Source organism: Peromyscus leucopus, chromosome 15 (assembly GCF_004664715.2).
Source record: "Peromyscus leucopus breed LL Stock chromosome 15, UCI_PerLeu_2.1, whole genome shotgun sequence".
NCBI lineage: Eukaryota > Metazoa > Chordata > Mammalia > Rodentia > Cricetidae > Peromyscus > Peromyscus leucopus.
In genome coordinates this window covers 70,279,491-70,293,361 of record NC_051076.1, presented here as the reverse complement: position 1 = coordinate 70,293,361, position 13,871 = coordinate 70,279,491, and the positions used below count along the sequence as shown (strand labels likewise).

General features: G+C 48.4%; 1 protein-coding gene across 50 annotated transcripts in view; it reads left to right on the top strand.

The window, feature by feature from the left end:
- Clasp1 (cytoplasmic linker associated protein 1) overlaps positions 1–13,871 on the top strand; it is a 233,127-nt gene that overhangs the window by 122,322 nt on the left and 96,934 nt on the right. For all 50 annotated transcript variants that reach the window (XM_028879823.2, XM_037211525.1, XM_037211502.1 and 47 more), the window contains exons 10-19: positions 2,097–2,170; positions 4,388–4,480; positions 5,954–6,099; positions 6,974–7,109; positions 8,245–8,315; positions 8,928–8,987; positions 10,598–10,675; positions 11,680–11,847; positions 12,401–12,450; positions 13,127–13,297. In XM_028879823.2, the coding sequence (XP_028735656.1) occupies positions 2,097–2,170; positions 4,388–4,480; positions 5,954–6,099; positions 6,974–7,109; positions 8,245–8,315; positions 8,928–8,987; positions 10,598–10,675; positions 11,680–11,847; positions 12,401–12,450; positions 13,127–13,297 (1,047 nt within the window). The remainder of the gene's footprint in view (positions 1–2,096; positions 2,171–4,387; positions 4,481–5,953; positions 6,100–6,973; positions 7,110–8,244; positions 8,316–8,927; positions 8,988–10,597; positions 10,676–11,679; positions 11,848–12,400; positions 12,451–13,126; positions 13,298–13,871) is intronic.

Genomic DNA, 13,871 nt, shown 5'->3' with positions numbered 1-13,871 from the left:
AATCTGTCTTTAAGACCAGAAGCCAGATGGAAAATGGGAAAACATGATTTGTCATACAGGCACATTCCCCTTGTGAAGGTCAGTGTGAGCACTGGGGAAAAGCAGTGAGGGCCAGTGAGACGGCTCAGCAGGCAGAGACACGCAGTGCACACACCTGGTGAGAACAGCTCAGTCCTTGAAACCCTCCTCCCAGTCAGCCCTTGTCTTAGACAGGTTGACCCCTTGTTACTTTTGGCTGTCACATTTTAAATTTACACACCTTTTTCTTACTCTTTACCTCTAAAACATTGTGTAGACACTTGCTTTAAAACCGTGCTCACTGATGGTTGTGTCTTGGGGTTGAGGGTAGGGAGAGGGGCAGAGTCCCCCAGCTGTGAAAGCCAGAGCTGAGTAGACTCAGGGAAAGCCTGAGAGAGGAGGCACTAGTGCTGCCCCCTGGTGGTCTCTTCTGGGTGAAGGAAGGGCTTGAGAGCGATGCCCCCTGGTGGTCTGTCCTGGAATGACAGAATCCTGAGGATTCCCAAGGTGCCACTGAGGCAGCCCTGTCAGCCTGCAGGAAGACCAGCGTTACTTTGCTTCACGTTTGCCATTCCTCCTAATCATTTCGAGTGCTATTGATTTTTGGTTGTTGAGTTTATGTTTATTTAACATGCAATGCACTATTTTAAGAGATTTATTTATTTTTATGTGCATGAATGTTTGGTGGCATGTGTGTGTGTCACTGTGTGCGTGTCTGGTTCCTGAGCATTAGGTCCCCTGGAACGGGAGTTATAGATTATTGTAACAGTGTGGGGTTTCTGCAAGAGCAGTAAGAGCTCTTAACCTCTGACCCATCTGTCTCCTCAGCTATTGTAAAGGGATATTTTCAGTGTTTCATTCACCTCCCTTGTAGCATGTTTCAAGATGTCGTGCGTGCGTGTGTGTGTGTGTGTGTGTGTGTGTGTGTGTGTGTGTGCGCGCACATGTGTGTACTCAGACATGCTTGTGGAGGTCAGAGGACAACTTTGAGGCGTCAGTTCTTGGCTTCTGTGATGTGGGTCTCAGAGAACAAATTCAAATCGTCAGGCCTGCTGGCAGGATCCTCTGCCTGCTGAGCCGTCTCAGAGGCCCACCTCTTTCCCTTTACTGCACTTTTTATTCCCGATCTTCCCTTGAGTAGTGCCGTCCCGTAAACAAGGGTACGACAGTTCCTGCATGACCTGACTGCTGCTGCCCTGCCCACCCGTCACCCACAGCCCCCCAAAGTCTCCACTGGGTCAGTTTTGCCCTCAGCTGTGCCCTCTTCCTTCCTTTCTTTGTTTAACACCATAGTCCTGACTGCTCTAGAGTCCGGGTTTGCAGAGCCTGTGGACGCAGAGGCCGTTGCTCTCTGCTCCCAGCCCTCTAATCACGTGATAAATGGAAAGGAGCTCGCGGTTCTGCATCATAGCTGTGACTGACATCTGTGAACACATTTGCTGCTACCTGGGCTGTCTGGTTTTTGTTTCATTTTCTCTAGAAGGTCCGGTAGGGTCCTACAGCAAGTCACCTGTCTGATAAGAGAGCTAACGTGCTAATCTCTATAAGTCACTGCTGGGGCTTCAAGGATGAGCACAGACACCAGTGTCAAGACTTAAGGAACAAAACAAGAAACTCCCATACATGACATCAGAGTAGTTAAACAGCCTCAGCATGAGCCAACATACCTTCCTGCACTTCCCTCCCCAGCCCTTCTGGAAGTCCCCACCGGGCCTGCCTTTGTTCGGAATGTACCAGGAGGCACCTTAACACAGCTTTGGGGGGGAAACTTGAACAACGGGTGACTGAATACACAGTTGAGGGGCTGGACAGAGTGTGTCGGCTACTCTTGCAGGGGACCAGAGCTGGGCTCGGCCACCCACAACTGCTGTGAGCAGCTCAGGGGCTCCAGTGCCCTCCACCCTCTGTGTGCAGCCACACGCAGGCTCATACACCTACATACAATCCATCAGTTTTTTATAAGTTTTCAATGTCCAGAATGCCATTGCAGTTGTGTACAGTTCTGTAGTATATGTTTTATACAGTGTTGGGTTCACATTATCTTTGTTTTTAAAATTAATCTTTTTGTTTTCTAATAGCTGCAAAAGAAGGTGCTGGTGCTGTGGATGAAGAGGATTTTATTAAAGCCTTTGACGATGTTCCTGTAGTGCAGGTCAGTGTGGGTCTGTGCTGCTGTTAAAGTCGGGCTGGAGAAGTGGTTCAATGCTATAGAGCCCTGGCTGGTCTTCCAGTGGACTGAGGCTGGCTTCCCAGCACTCACACTGGGATACTCACAACTGCCTGTAACCCCAGCTCCAGGGCATACAACACCTTCTTCTGGCTTCCGCAGGAACCTACAAATGTGACACACACACACACACACACACACACACACAGAACACATGCACAGACACACAAGAGCAATAAATAAATAAATAGGCAAACAAGCAAATCCTTTTATTTTTTTAATCACAGTAGAAAGTCTTTAGATTTCATTTTTCCAACATACCTGTGTCGGTTAGCTCTTTGCTACATCAGTGAAAGACCCGTGGCAGCTAGCTTTATAAAGTGTGAAAAGAGTCTTTTAGCCCATAGCTTTGGAGGCCCACAGTGTGGAGTCCATGGAGCAGGCTCGAGAACCACGCCTTGACCGCAATACTTGATGGTGTGGGGTAGATGGCCCTGGGACAGCAGGCAGCTCCTGTCAGACCGGCAGAGAGGACAGGGCGGGGCAGCTCGGGCTTTCATGAGAGCCTCCTCAGAATGGCCTTACAGAGCCCGCCGCCTGTTAGTCACACCGTCCACGCTCCTCACCCTTTCATGCAATGGACCTTGGGGGTTCATGTCCAGATCCTTTACCTTTCAATGTGATCTGAGATTGTCAGGACTCCCGGAGATCTAAGGTACAGATTAGAAAATGTGGGAGCCCGATAAGCTGACAAGAACAGAAGTCCTGTCCCATTGATGTCTCCGTAGAGAATGTTGGTCATGGTATAGAAAAGAGGGGTTGGTGATGGCTAGAGAAGATAGTCACTTATTTAAGATTTTTTTCCTTGGAAATATGAGCTAGAAGGTTTTAGCACCTGGAAAGCTGGAGAGAATAGAAGCGTGGTTTACACTGTCTTTTTTCTTTTTTTCCTTTGAGACAGGGTTTCTCTGTCTAGTTTTGGTTCCTGTCTTGGATCTCGCTCTGTAGACCAGGCTGGCCTCGAACTCACAGAGATCCTCCTAGCTCTGCCTCCCGAGTGCTGGCAGAGCCAGGCAGTTTACGCCGTCTTTGATGCTTCACTTAACACATCAAGTCCTGGGGACTGTCTCTGCCTGTGTCCTCTGCTCTGATTGGGGCTGATTCTCGCTTTGTGCTGGGCTGTGGATTCCTGCAGCTCCCCTTGCTCCCTGGGTACCATAGTGGCCATCAGGTGGCAGACTCCACAGGCTCAGGTTCGTCCTTAGTACCTGGCCTCTTGGTTGAAGTCTCACAGTAGATTGAGGACTAATGAGTGAGAAGACTTGAAAGTGTTGAGTTAGAGTTGCCCTGTAAGCCTAGCACTCGGGTTTCCCTTCTGTGGTTGTGATGAAGCATCGACCAAAAGCAGTAGTGAAGGAGAGGATCTGTTTGGCTTAGTCCAGGTCACAGTCCATCGTTGGGGGAGGTCAGGGCAGGAGGAAAAGGGCAGGCCTGCTTGCTGTCACACAGCTGTCCCTCTACCCAGTAAATTCGCTCATGGCCAATGAAGTACGGCAGAAATGATGGCGGATGCTGCTTGCTGGCTTCCTCTGTGGTCCATGCTTAGCTGGCTTTCTTAGACAGTCCAGGAGCCCCTGCTCTGGTGCTCCCTACAGTGGGCTGGGCCCTTCAGCATCAGTCAACAATCTAGACAATGCCACACTCACATTCCCACAGGCCAGTCTGATCTGGGCGGTCCTTCAGTTGAGATTTCCTCTTCAGAGGCTGGGTCAAGGTGATAGTTAAGAGCCTGTTAGATGATGGTTAGGATGCCTGATGCCCTGAATTTGGATCCTGAGGAGTGACTGCCAGAAGTTGCAATGCACCATGGGACACTGGCCCCACCTCTTGTTCCACCATACACATTCAGTAATAAGTTTTTTCAAAAAAGCCCCATGCATCTGTCTGTTTTCTTTCTCTTGTACACAAACTCCTTTGTTGCGTTACTAGTAAAGATGTCCACAGCAAGGTTGCTTACATGTGGCAGCAAATAAATGTAGGGGTTCCTGTTGATTGTGGGTATGGGCTCACTAAGATGAGCATGCCCAGAGAATTCCTCATGTGGCGAGAGAGTTTCTTATACTTCCCCGACTTCATGTATTGAAAAATCATCTTAATTCTGTGCATTGTCTTCTGTTAAGTGTAAATTAATTTTCCTTCCAGATTTACTCTAGCCGAGACCTCGAGGAATCCATAAACAAAATTAGAGAAATCCTGTCAGACGACAAGCATGACTGGGAGCAGAGAGTGAATGCCGTAAGTGCTGCTGTCCTGTGGTTCCAGTGCGTTTATCTACACGTTTGCGCGTTTGCAGACATAGGGATACTTTACACGCAAATCACCATCGGTACATTTTACTCTCTTAGTAAATGACCTCACTTCCTTTTCTTGTTTGCTGGGAGTCTTGGGTTCCGAGTTTGCTCCAGGGTAGTCTCACTACGTCCTGGTGGCTTCTTGTTGCTGGATAAACACCTTGACGGAGAGCATCCTGGGAAGAAAGGTTCATGTGGCTCACAGGTTGTAGTCCAGCACTAAAGGAAGCTGGGGCGGGACTTGGAAGCTGGAACCTGGAGGGAGGAGGAAAGCAGAGGCTGGAGGAGCGCGGCTTCCTGGCTTCGTGGCTCCCTCGGCCTCCTCTATAACCAGGCCCTCCTGCCCAGGGGCAGCACCACCTGTGCTGGACAGGGCCCTCTCACCTCAGCCATCAATTAAGAAAATGCTCCAAAGACATGCCCACAGGCCAATCTGACGAAGGCAATTCAATTGAGGGCCCCTCTTCCCAGATGACTCTTTTTATGTCAGGCTGACAAAAAATAATGATAAGAATTACATGCTGTGTAACCCAGGCTGGCCTTGAACTGGGGATCTCCTGCTTTTGCTCGTGGAATGCTAGACTTAATGGTCCTGCGCTCCCACACCCAGCCCTACTTCTGTTTTTAAAACATACCAGCTTCCTGGGAGTGGTGGCACATGCCTTCAGTCCTAGCACTCAGGAGGCAGGCGGATCTCTATGAGTTTTAAAGTGAGCCTGGTCTACATAGAGAGTTCCAGGACAACCAGGGCTCCATAGAGAGACGCTGTCTCAAAAGCAAGCAAACAAATGAAAACCAAAACCCCCAGCAACTTAAGGGCTAGAAATGGCTCAGCAGTTGAGAGCACCACTGCTCGGACTCCGGTTCTGGGCGCCAATGCCCTTTTCTGGCCTCCATGGCGCCTGCGTCCTCGTAGTGCACACAGACTCATGCAGGCGTACACGTACACCTAAGAGGTTTTTCTTAAGGCAATCATATTTATCATGGTTGCTGCATTTTAAAATGGAGTCTTAGTTGTGATTTAATTTGTTCATTACATATTAGGTAATAACTACCTGTCCAAATTGTCTTTGCAAAAGTGGTTTCTAGAAGCTAGAGATATAAATCCAGCAGTTAAGAGTACCTGCTGTTCTTACAGAGGACCTTAATTTGGTTCCCAGCACCCATATCAGGTGGCTTATTACCACCTGTAACTCCAGCTCCAGGGGATGTGATACCCTTTTCTGGCCTCTCAGCAGGCACCTGCACAGATGTGGCACACACACACACACACACACACACACACAAATCTTTTTTTACAATTGGTTCCTATCATCAGTTAACTTTTATGTTTATATCTATATTAATGGCTTTTTGTTATGTAGATTCAGTGTTTAGCAATGTTTTCCACACCTCTGACTTTTCTCGGTCCCATTAGCTAAAAAAGATGAGGTCGTTGCTTTTGGCTGGGGCTGCTGAGTACGATAACTTCTTTCAACACTTGCGTCTTCTGGATGGAGCCTTTAAACTCTCTGCCAAAGACCTGCGGTCTCAGGTAGTGCGGGAAGCTTGCATCACATTGGGGTAAGGACTGCGACACGCTCCATTCCCCTACACTGGACCATAGGCTCTCTGGGAGCTTTAGAGAGAACTGCTTGGGCATGTCTGTGAGGTCACCTCTAGTCGGTCTGCTAACACTTATGTCCACACTGTTAGAGTAGCTGCTGCCCGCTGGTGTAGAGCATTGGATTTTAAATTTTACTCACTGACATAGCTCATATTGTACTATTAATAGAAAAAAATGAAATTGTATGGAATTCTGTCTTTGAGATCTTTTCATGATCTTTTGCCTCCAGGATATATGTGCATTAGGATGCGTGTTTGTTTCTCAAAGGGTGCTATAGCAATAAAGTAAATGCAGGGCCGTGGGTACCATTAGTGCTGGAGCACCTGCCTAACCTGCAGAACCTCAGCTCAGTCCTCAGAATTGGAGAAGGAGAGAAAGGATCTTGACACAATGCTACAGTGCTGTTTTAGCTTTAGTGAAACTTCAGTGTTGTGATTACATGCGTCAGAATGTTGAAGTAGTAGCCACAGCAGCTGTAAGCATTATACTGTGTAAAGTTTTAGAGTAGGCAGATCTTAAAGCGTCATGTTTTATATGCAAAGCAAAAATAAGATCAAAAGGGGCAAGTGTTGTGTTCATGGCAAGTGAGTCTTCATGTAAGTCTTTGGTGTTGGAGTTGTTCTTTGCTCTTTTAATACATTTTTGGAAATTATTAAGAATAAAGTGTTGGCTGCTGGCTTTACCAAGTTCTGTACTTGTTCACTGTAAGTTCATTTTTAAGGTGTCTCTGACCCTTGCCTTTTACTGTCTCTAGAGAACTGTGAAGGAGGGCTGTCAAGTGTTGAGAGACTGTGTGAGAATGTGACTACAGCTGGTCCTTTCTTGTTACAGGCATCTGTCATCAGTTCTGGGAAATAAGTTTGATCATGGAGCTGAAGCCATTATGCCAACTATCTTTAATTTAATCCCAAACAGTGCCAAAATTATGGCTACTTCTGGTGTTGTAGCTGTGAGGCTAATCATTCGGGTAAGTATGTCATGGGGCCACCAATGAAAGACCAGCGTGGTAGACCCTGCTGGCCCATGGGACATAACAGGCCCTCCTCCTGAGGGTGTCTCCATACCATTGCGGTCTGTCTCCACATGCAACAGCTGCGTCTCTTTCCCACGGATGGAGATGTCCAAAGCTGCAGGGTTTGTGCTGTGTCTTGTGGGCTGGCTGGCTGGCGGAGCCACTGAGGGGCACATCTTTTACTCACCTGCCATTGGTCCCAAGTACTTAACTGTCGAAAGCATCTATCTGTCTTTTGTCTCCCCTCCATCATGTCTGTGTTAGCTGTTTGTGCTTACGGTTGCTGTTTCCCTGAAACTCATTTTACTAATTGCAGCTGGAACTCTTCACTTGAGTTTTCTGGCACCTAATGTAAGCAGCGGCCAGGTGGTAATAATCCTCATGCGTGTTTTCAGGAAGAGTAGTTCATGAAGGCTTCAAAAGACCTTTTCTCTACTTCCTCCTCTTGTCTACCCTCAAGGCAGCTGCCTACCATCAAGCCCAAGGACCTGAGTTCAAGCCTCAGGACCCACATGGTGAAGGGAGAACCAACTCCCACAAGTTACCTCTGACCTCTACACATGTGCCATCACACACAGACACACACACACACACACACACACACACACACACACAGAGAGAATAAATAAATAAACAAACAAATAAATAAATAGATAGATAACTGTAATTTTAAAAATCTTGAAACTCTACAGAATGTCCCCAGTCACCCCAGGATACTTAGTATCATCTTCATCCTTACTGTTTTGCTTGCCCTTACTTGTAATAGTAAAGCCAAAGCCATTGCATTTTCCACTGAAACAGTGTTAGGATGGCTCAGCAGGACGAGACCCTGTGAATGCACACTGCCTCAGCCACTCGGATGCTTCAGTGACCTCAGACTTGTGTGACTCCAGACTGCATCCTGTGGTCTGTCCTGGCCCTGTCAGTTCTCTAGTGGCCTGTGTGTGACATTTCAGGGAATTCTGTCTCCTTCTTCAACACTGAAGAACTTTAGACTGAATGTCCACATGCTGTGGGTCACGTGTTCTGTTGCGTCTTGTTCCGGGTCTGTGTTTCAGGTGCTCAGCTCTGTTTTCCTCCTTCTCCACAGCACACGCACATCCCTCGGCTAATCCCTGTCATAACAAGCAACTGTACCTCTAAGTCTGTCGCGGTTAGAAGGTACGTGTTGGAGGTTCCTCTTAATTATCTTGCAAGTCTCTAAAACCAAGATGAACACCAGATCTCCTCCATGGATAAAGTTTCACATTTGAAGTTACTATTTAAGATCACTGTAACAGCTGCTTCTTGGTCCAAGATCAGTAAAATGCTCTGTGGCTGGCAAGATGGTTCAGTGGGTAAAGGTACTTGTCACCAATCCTTAATGACCCGAGTTCATCCCCAGGACTCTCAAAAGTTGTCTCTGGCATGTGTGAGCATGTGTGCATACATACACACACACAATTAAGATCTTAAAAATATTTTAAAGATCTTAATACTTTGCAAGGGGCAAGAGAGAGAGAGAGAGAGAGAGAGAGAGAGAGAGAGAGAGAGAGAGAATGTGTGTGTGTGTGTGTGTGTGTGTGTGTGTGTGTGTGTGTGTGTGTGTGTGTGTGTTACCCCCAGAACCACCTTGCTGGCCTAGTCTTTGCTTATTTCTGATTCTTCTTTACCCACCCCCCCCCCTTAAATGAAGCTTACCTACTCAAAAGATAAACTGGTTGATCTAAGCTGTTTTCTTTTCCCCAACAGACCCCTTACTAAGTTCTTTGTTTCTTCCTTACCACATTTCAGGCGCTGTTTTGAATTTTTAGATTTACTTTTACAAGAATGGCAGACACATTCACTAGAAAGGTGAGCATCTGTGATTCCGTTGTCTGACCTGTGAGTCCTGGGGGCAGGGCCGCAGCAAGTGGTCCCCCATTTGTGTAAGGAAGGGGTGACTGTGGTTTCTACTGATGTGAGCCGCTTCATACTGGAAAAGCTTTAGGGAACATCATCCTTGCAGATACTAGTGTGATAGAATTGTGTAGTTCCGTGGGGTGCTTGCCTAGCGTGTCAGAAGTCCTGTTCCATCCTCAATCTTAACTAAACTGTGCCTGTAATCCCAGGGAGAGGAGGGGTGGGGGAGGTGAGGGTGTAAGGAGGACAGACAGAAGGGGGTGGAGTTCAAGGTCATCCTCTCTCCAGCTGGCAGTGTGCATTACCATCGTTACGTGGTAGGGGGCAGTATCGGTACAGGTTCTGTTTGCAGCTTCCTGAGGGTTTAGAGCTGCCCTCATCTGATACTTTGCAGGAATTTCACTCACTTGAGAAGGTTTTTAATTCCCTGTCATTGGTCAGCTGTTGTCTTTATGGCAGTTTGTAGCAGATTACGTTTACGTATCAGAATTGAAAAGTAGCACTGTGTCAGGATTTCTGAACAACCATGTGCTTATTCATTTTCTTTGATATTTTTAGTTCCTGTCAATTTTAGGTACCTGTTCTTCTAAGTTTGGAGGCAGTAGGTGGTAGTATTGTGCCCGAGTTTTGAATGGGCATCATAGTTTGTCACCCATTTTTCATCATACTGATAATAGACGCTAGGGAATTCATCCCAGTGATTACAGAAATCAAAACTAAGACTCAGTCCAAACTCCTAAGCAAATTTCTGATCGGAAGCATTGGTTTTCAGAAACTGAGGCTGTCTGCCAACTGAGAAAAGAGCAGGAGTTTGAAAGTTCTTGCAGAGGTCTGGTGTTTGTTAGTCATGGAGATAGTATTTTTTGGAAGTGTTATCTTTATTGTTTAAGGAGATTTCCCCATTATAACATGCACATCACTGGCCACTTTTTCCCTGGACATCTTCATGTCATCCTGGCCAAGATATATATTTTTCCTCTTAATAAGCAAAGGGCTGAGAGATAAGCACACTACATTAATTGAGGCGCAGGCCACAGATAACATGGATGATGGATGAAAAGTGTAGCGCTTGTTTGGTCCTCAAAAGCTAAATAAGTATAGTTCAAAAAGAAGTTAGTTGTGATTTAAAAATAGTGCTATCCGGGGCTGGAGAGATGACTCCGTGGTTAAGAGCACTGTCTGCTCTTTCAGAGGTCCCAGGTTCAATTCCCAGCACCCACATGGCAGCTCACAACTGTCTGTGACTCCAGTTCCAGGGGATCCGACACCTTCACACAGACATACATGCAGGCAAAACATCGATGCACATAAAATAAAAATAAATATGAAAAAAATAGTGCTATCCACATCCTTCTTCGAGAGTAGGGTGGCGATGGGGAAGAGGGCAATGTGGAAAGGGGGTGGGGCATGTTCTTAGCCTCTGAGCTGTGTTTTAACTGCCTAGCTTTGGCATGAAGCCAGCAGACGACATGGCTGCTTTGAACTTGACTGCACCAGCCTGTTTTCACCCCTGAAAGTTGTGTGCTTAATGACTGCTATTGCTCTTTTTCCTAACTGTCTAGACACATATCAGTATTAGCGGAAACAATAAAGAAAGGAATACATGATGCTGATTCTGAAGCCAGAATAGAAGCCAGAAAGTAAGTTTCTGTTGATCCCCGCTCACCTCTCAGACCCACTCTAGGGACTGTCTTACTCAACCCTATCGGTTCCTTAAGCATATTTTGTTAGTGGTAACTGTTACGTGTGACTCCAGAAGTCCACTTTAGTGTCTTTCTCCAAGTTTTTATTGACGTTTTGCTCTGTAGGTGGTTGCCGAAGTGGAACTGAATATCAGTAGGACTGAAGTTGACAATAGGATGCTTGTTTTCAAACTTAAGACAAATCATGAGTCAGTGCTGGTTCCGACTCTGTGTGTTCATTCACTGAACTGTTCAAAGCCATACAACCCAGTGTTCCTTACCACGTTACCGTGGGAGATGACAGCCACGGGGCCTTCTCTTCTTGGCATCATGTTTGAAAACATGAAATGGTCACTTAGCAAGCATGAGTCATGGGAGGGGGAGTTGGATTGATTGATGCCTGGGTTGTCATGGTGATATGTCCAGTTTCAGACTCCCAGTGGAACTGAAATGCTTCAGTCATGTGGGTACAGCCCTCCATCCAGGACCTCCCTGGAGATCATAAGATCTTGCAACTTAGAACCTTTAATTCCTATTTTATATGTGAGACAGCAGCTCAGAGAGGTCAGGTAACTTCTCCAGCACCCAGAGCTGACAAGGAGCGAGATGGCTCAACCGGTAGAGGCACTGGCCACCAAGCCTGCGGACCCGGGTTCAGTCCCCGGAACCCACACAGTGGAAGGAGAGAACTGACGCCCACGGTGTCCTCTCGTCCCCACATGTGTGCGTGGCACCTCCCCCCCACCTGCAACGTAGACAAACAAGTCAGAGGGCTTTTCCGATTTAAGCTGTAAGTTGTAAAGCCAGGATTTGCCCGAGGCCTCCTGTGTTAGTTCTCTGGCCTTGTGCCTGTCACTCCTCTGAGCGGGTGACTGGAGGCCTCGAATCCCAAAGATGCTGCATTAGTATATTGGGCTCAGCAGGGTCCTCTGACTAGTCCGGGGGTTCGTCATTTTTCCTAGGTGCTACTGGGGTTTCCACAGTCACTTCAGCCGAGAAGCAGAGCACTTGTACCACACTCTAGAGTCCTCCTACCAGAAAGCCTTGCAATCCCACTTGAAGAACTCGGACAGCATCGTGTCTCTGCCCCAGTCAGACCGATCTTCCTCCAGCTCTCAAGAGAGTCTCAAGTAAGGGCCTTGGCTTTGCTGACCACAGTGCGGTGTTGTGTGTGTAAAAGTTCGCTACACAGAAGCGTACATTGAGGCTGTGTTTTTACCTGCTCTAGCTCCCCGGGGCGTCAAGGTAGACTCTGGTTCTAGGTAAGGTATGTCTGGGAGGTGAGAAACTTGGCCTTGGACTCCGCCACAGACTCTTCCTTTTCTGTCATAGCAGAATGAGCTATAGAGCACCATGAGCTGTACACATTAATGCATCGGGGAGTCCTCCAAGAGGATGTGAGTGCTGCCCGGAGACAGGTTCAGAAAGGGAGCTTCAAGACAGGGGACTTCGCCGGCAGCATGTCTGCCCTGCACTTCTGACTTCTGCCCTGTTATTGTTTTGTTCTGTTGGGAAGGTCGTTCATCCCAAACATAATGTTAACACGCTGTCAGATGGGGGTGGGTAAGATAATGCATTGCCCGAGTTGAGGACCCCGAGCATCTTCACGCACGCTGGCTCTGTGGTTGTGTCAGCACGGATAAAGCACACTTTTGGTAACACGGTTATGCATGCCTTTTGCAGCCGGCCCCTTTCTGCCAAGAGAAGTCCCACCGGCAGCACCACGTCCAGAGGTAAGAGCTTGGCCACGGAGCCACAGAGCCACAGAGCCACGGAAACGCAGCGTGGGGGCCTGCTCCTGCCTGCCCTGGGTGGGCTGCTCATCTCCTGAGGCTGCATTCAGGGACGCTGGGGCCTGCTCTCAGCCCACTCGGTTGGGAGTCATGGGCTACACTGCCATCTGCTGCGACTCCTCGGCGGGGCTCCACTTCACCAGGGCCCCCTGTTTACATTGTCCGGGTGGCTAGGCAGGCAGAAATCAGGCTCTGTGGCCTCCCCTCCCTCCCTCCCTCCCTCCCTCCCTCCCTGCAGCCACGAGTCCTTTTGCTCCCCGGCTCACATAAACGGAGAGTGAGAGCAGCAGTCTGGTGGCTGTTAGAAGCTGGGAAGGGGTGTGTTTCCTGAGAGGGCATAGCTAGATGGGGACACTTGCTTTATTTCCTAAGTGGGCCATAACCTGAGACTTAGAGTTTTCCATCCCTAGAACACCTCACAGGCAAGGTTACTGTGCTTTTCTTTGCATCGCATGAACTCTGGGGCAGTGAGGTGCTTCCTCCCTCCCGTGGGCACCGACACATGTTACAGCTTAGTGTTTGTCTCTAAGAAAAGCAGAGCAGCAGCATGTAACAGTTTGTGTTTGAAATCCCACGTGGTCAGTCCTCCCTGACTTCTCTTCCTTTACCACTGAAGGCTCCACAGTTAGTACCAAATCTGTGTCAACGACAGGATCCCTCCAGCGGTCTCGAAGTGACATCGACGTGAACGCCGCCGCCAGTGCCAAATCCAAAGTCTCCTCATCCTCAGGCTCCACCGCCTTCAGCTCTGCGGCAGCGCTGCCCCCAGGGTCCTATGCATCTTTAGGTAACCAGGCTCCCTCCTGTCCCGCTGCCCGTGACCCTGGCCTCTCGGCAGATTGCAGGCCTCTGGGGCTGAGGGAAACCTCACTGTTGCAAGGTGGTCTGAAGAATAAGTAACGGCACTCAGGGGTCGTTCCCAGCCGCCCTCTGTCCAGTGTCCCTATTCTCTGGGGCATCAGCCTGTTCCGTAAGGACGTGTGTGCTTTCAGGCTGTGTGGTCCTCGGGTCCTCTTTTCTACAGCAAGTCCTGCCCCACCCAAGCCACTGCCCTATTGCCCGCACTGGCTTCCCCTCCTACCTGGGGGAACAGAGCCAGATGGCTTAGTGAGGACTCGGGGTTCCTGTAGGTGAGGGTCTCTTAGAGTGGAGGGTGGGTGACGGGGAATCTAAATGAATGTGATGGACCTTAGGTGGACTTCAGCACAAGTTGTACATGTGGCCTGAGGGGCGTACACCCATAACGCTAATGACTGCTCCAAAGAATTGTTCCTAACTATTTTCCAAATTTTTGACATCTAACATAATGGTAGGTGCTGACACTGAACACCCTCTCTATGCCAGGCTGGCGGTGTATGTCA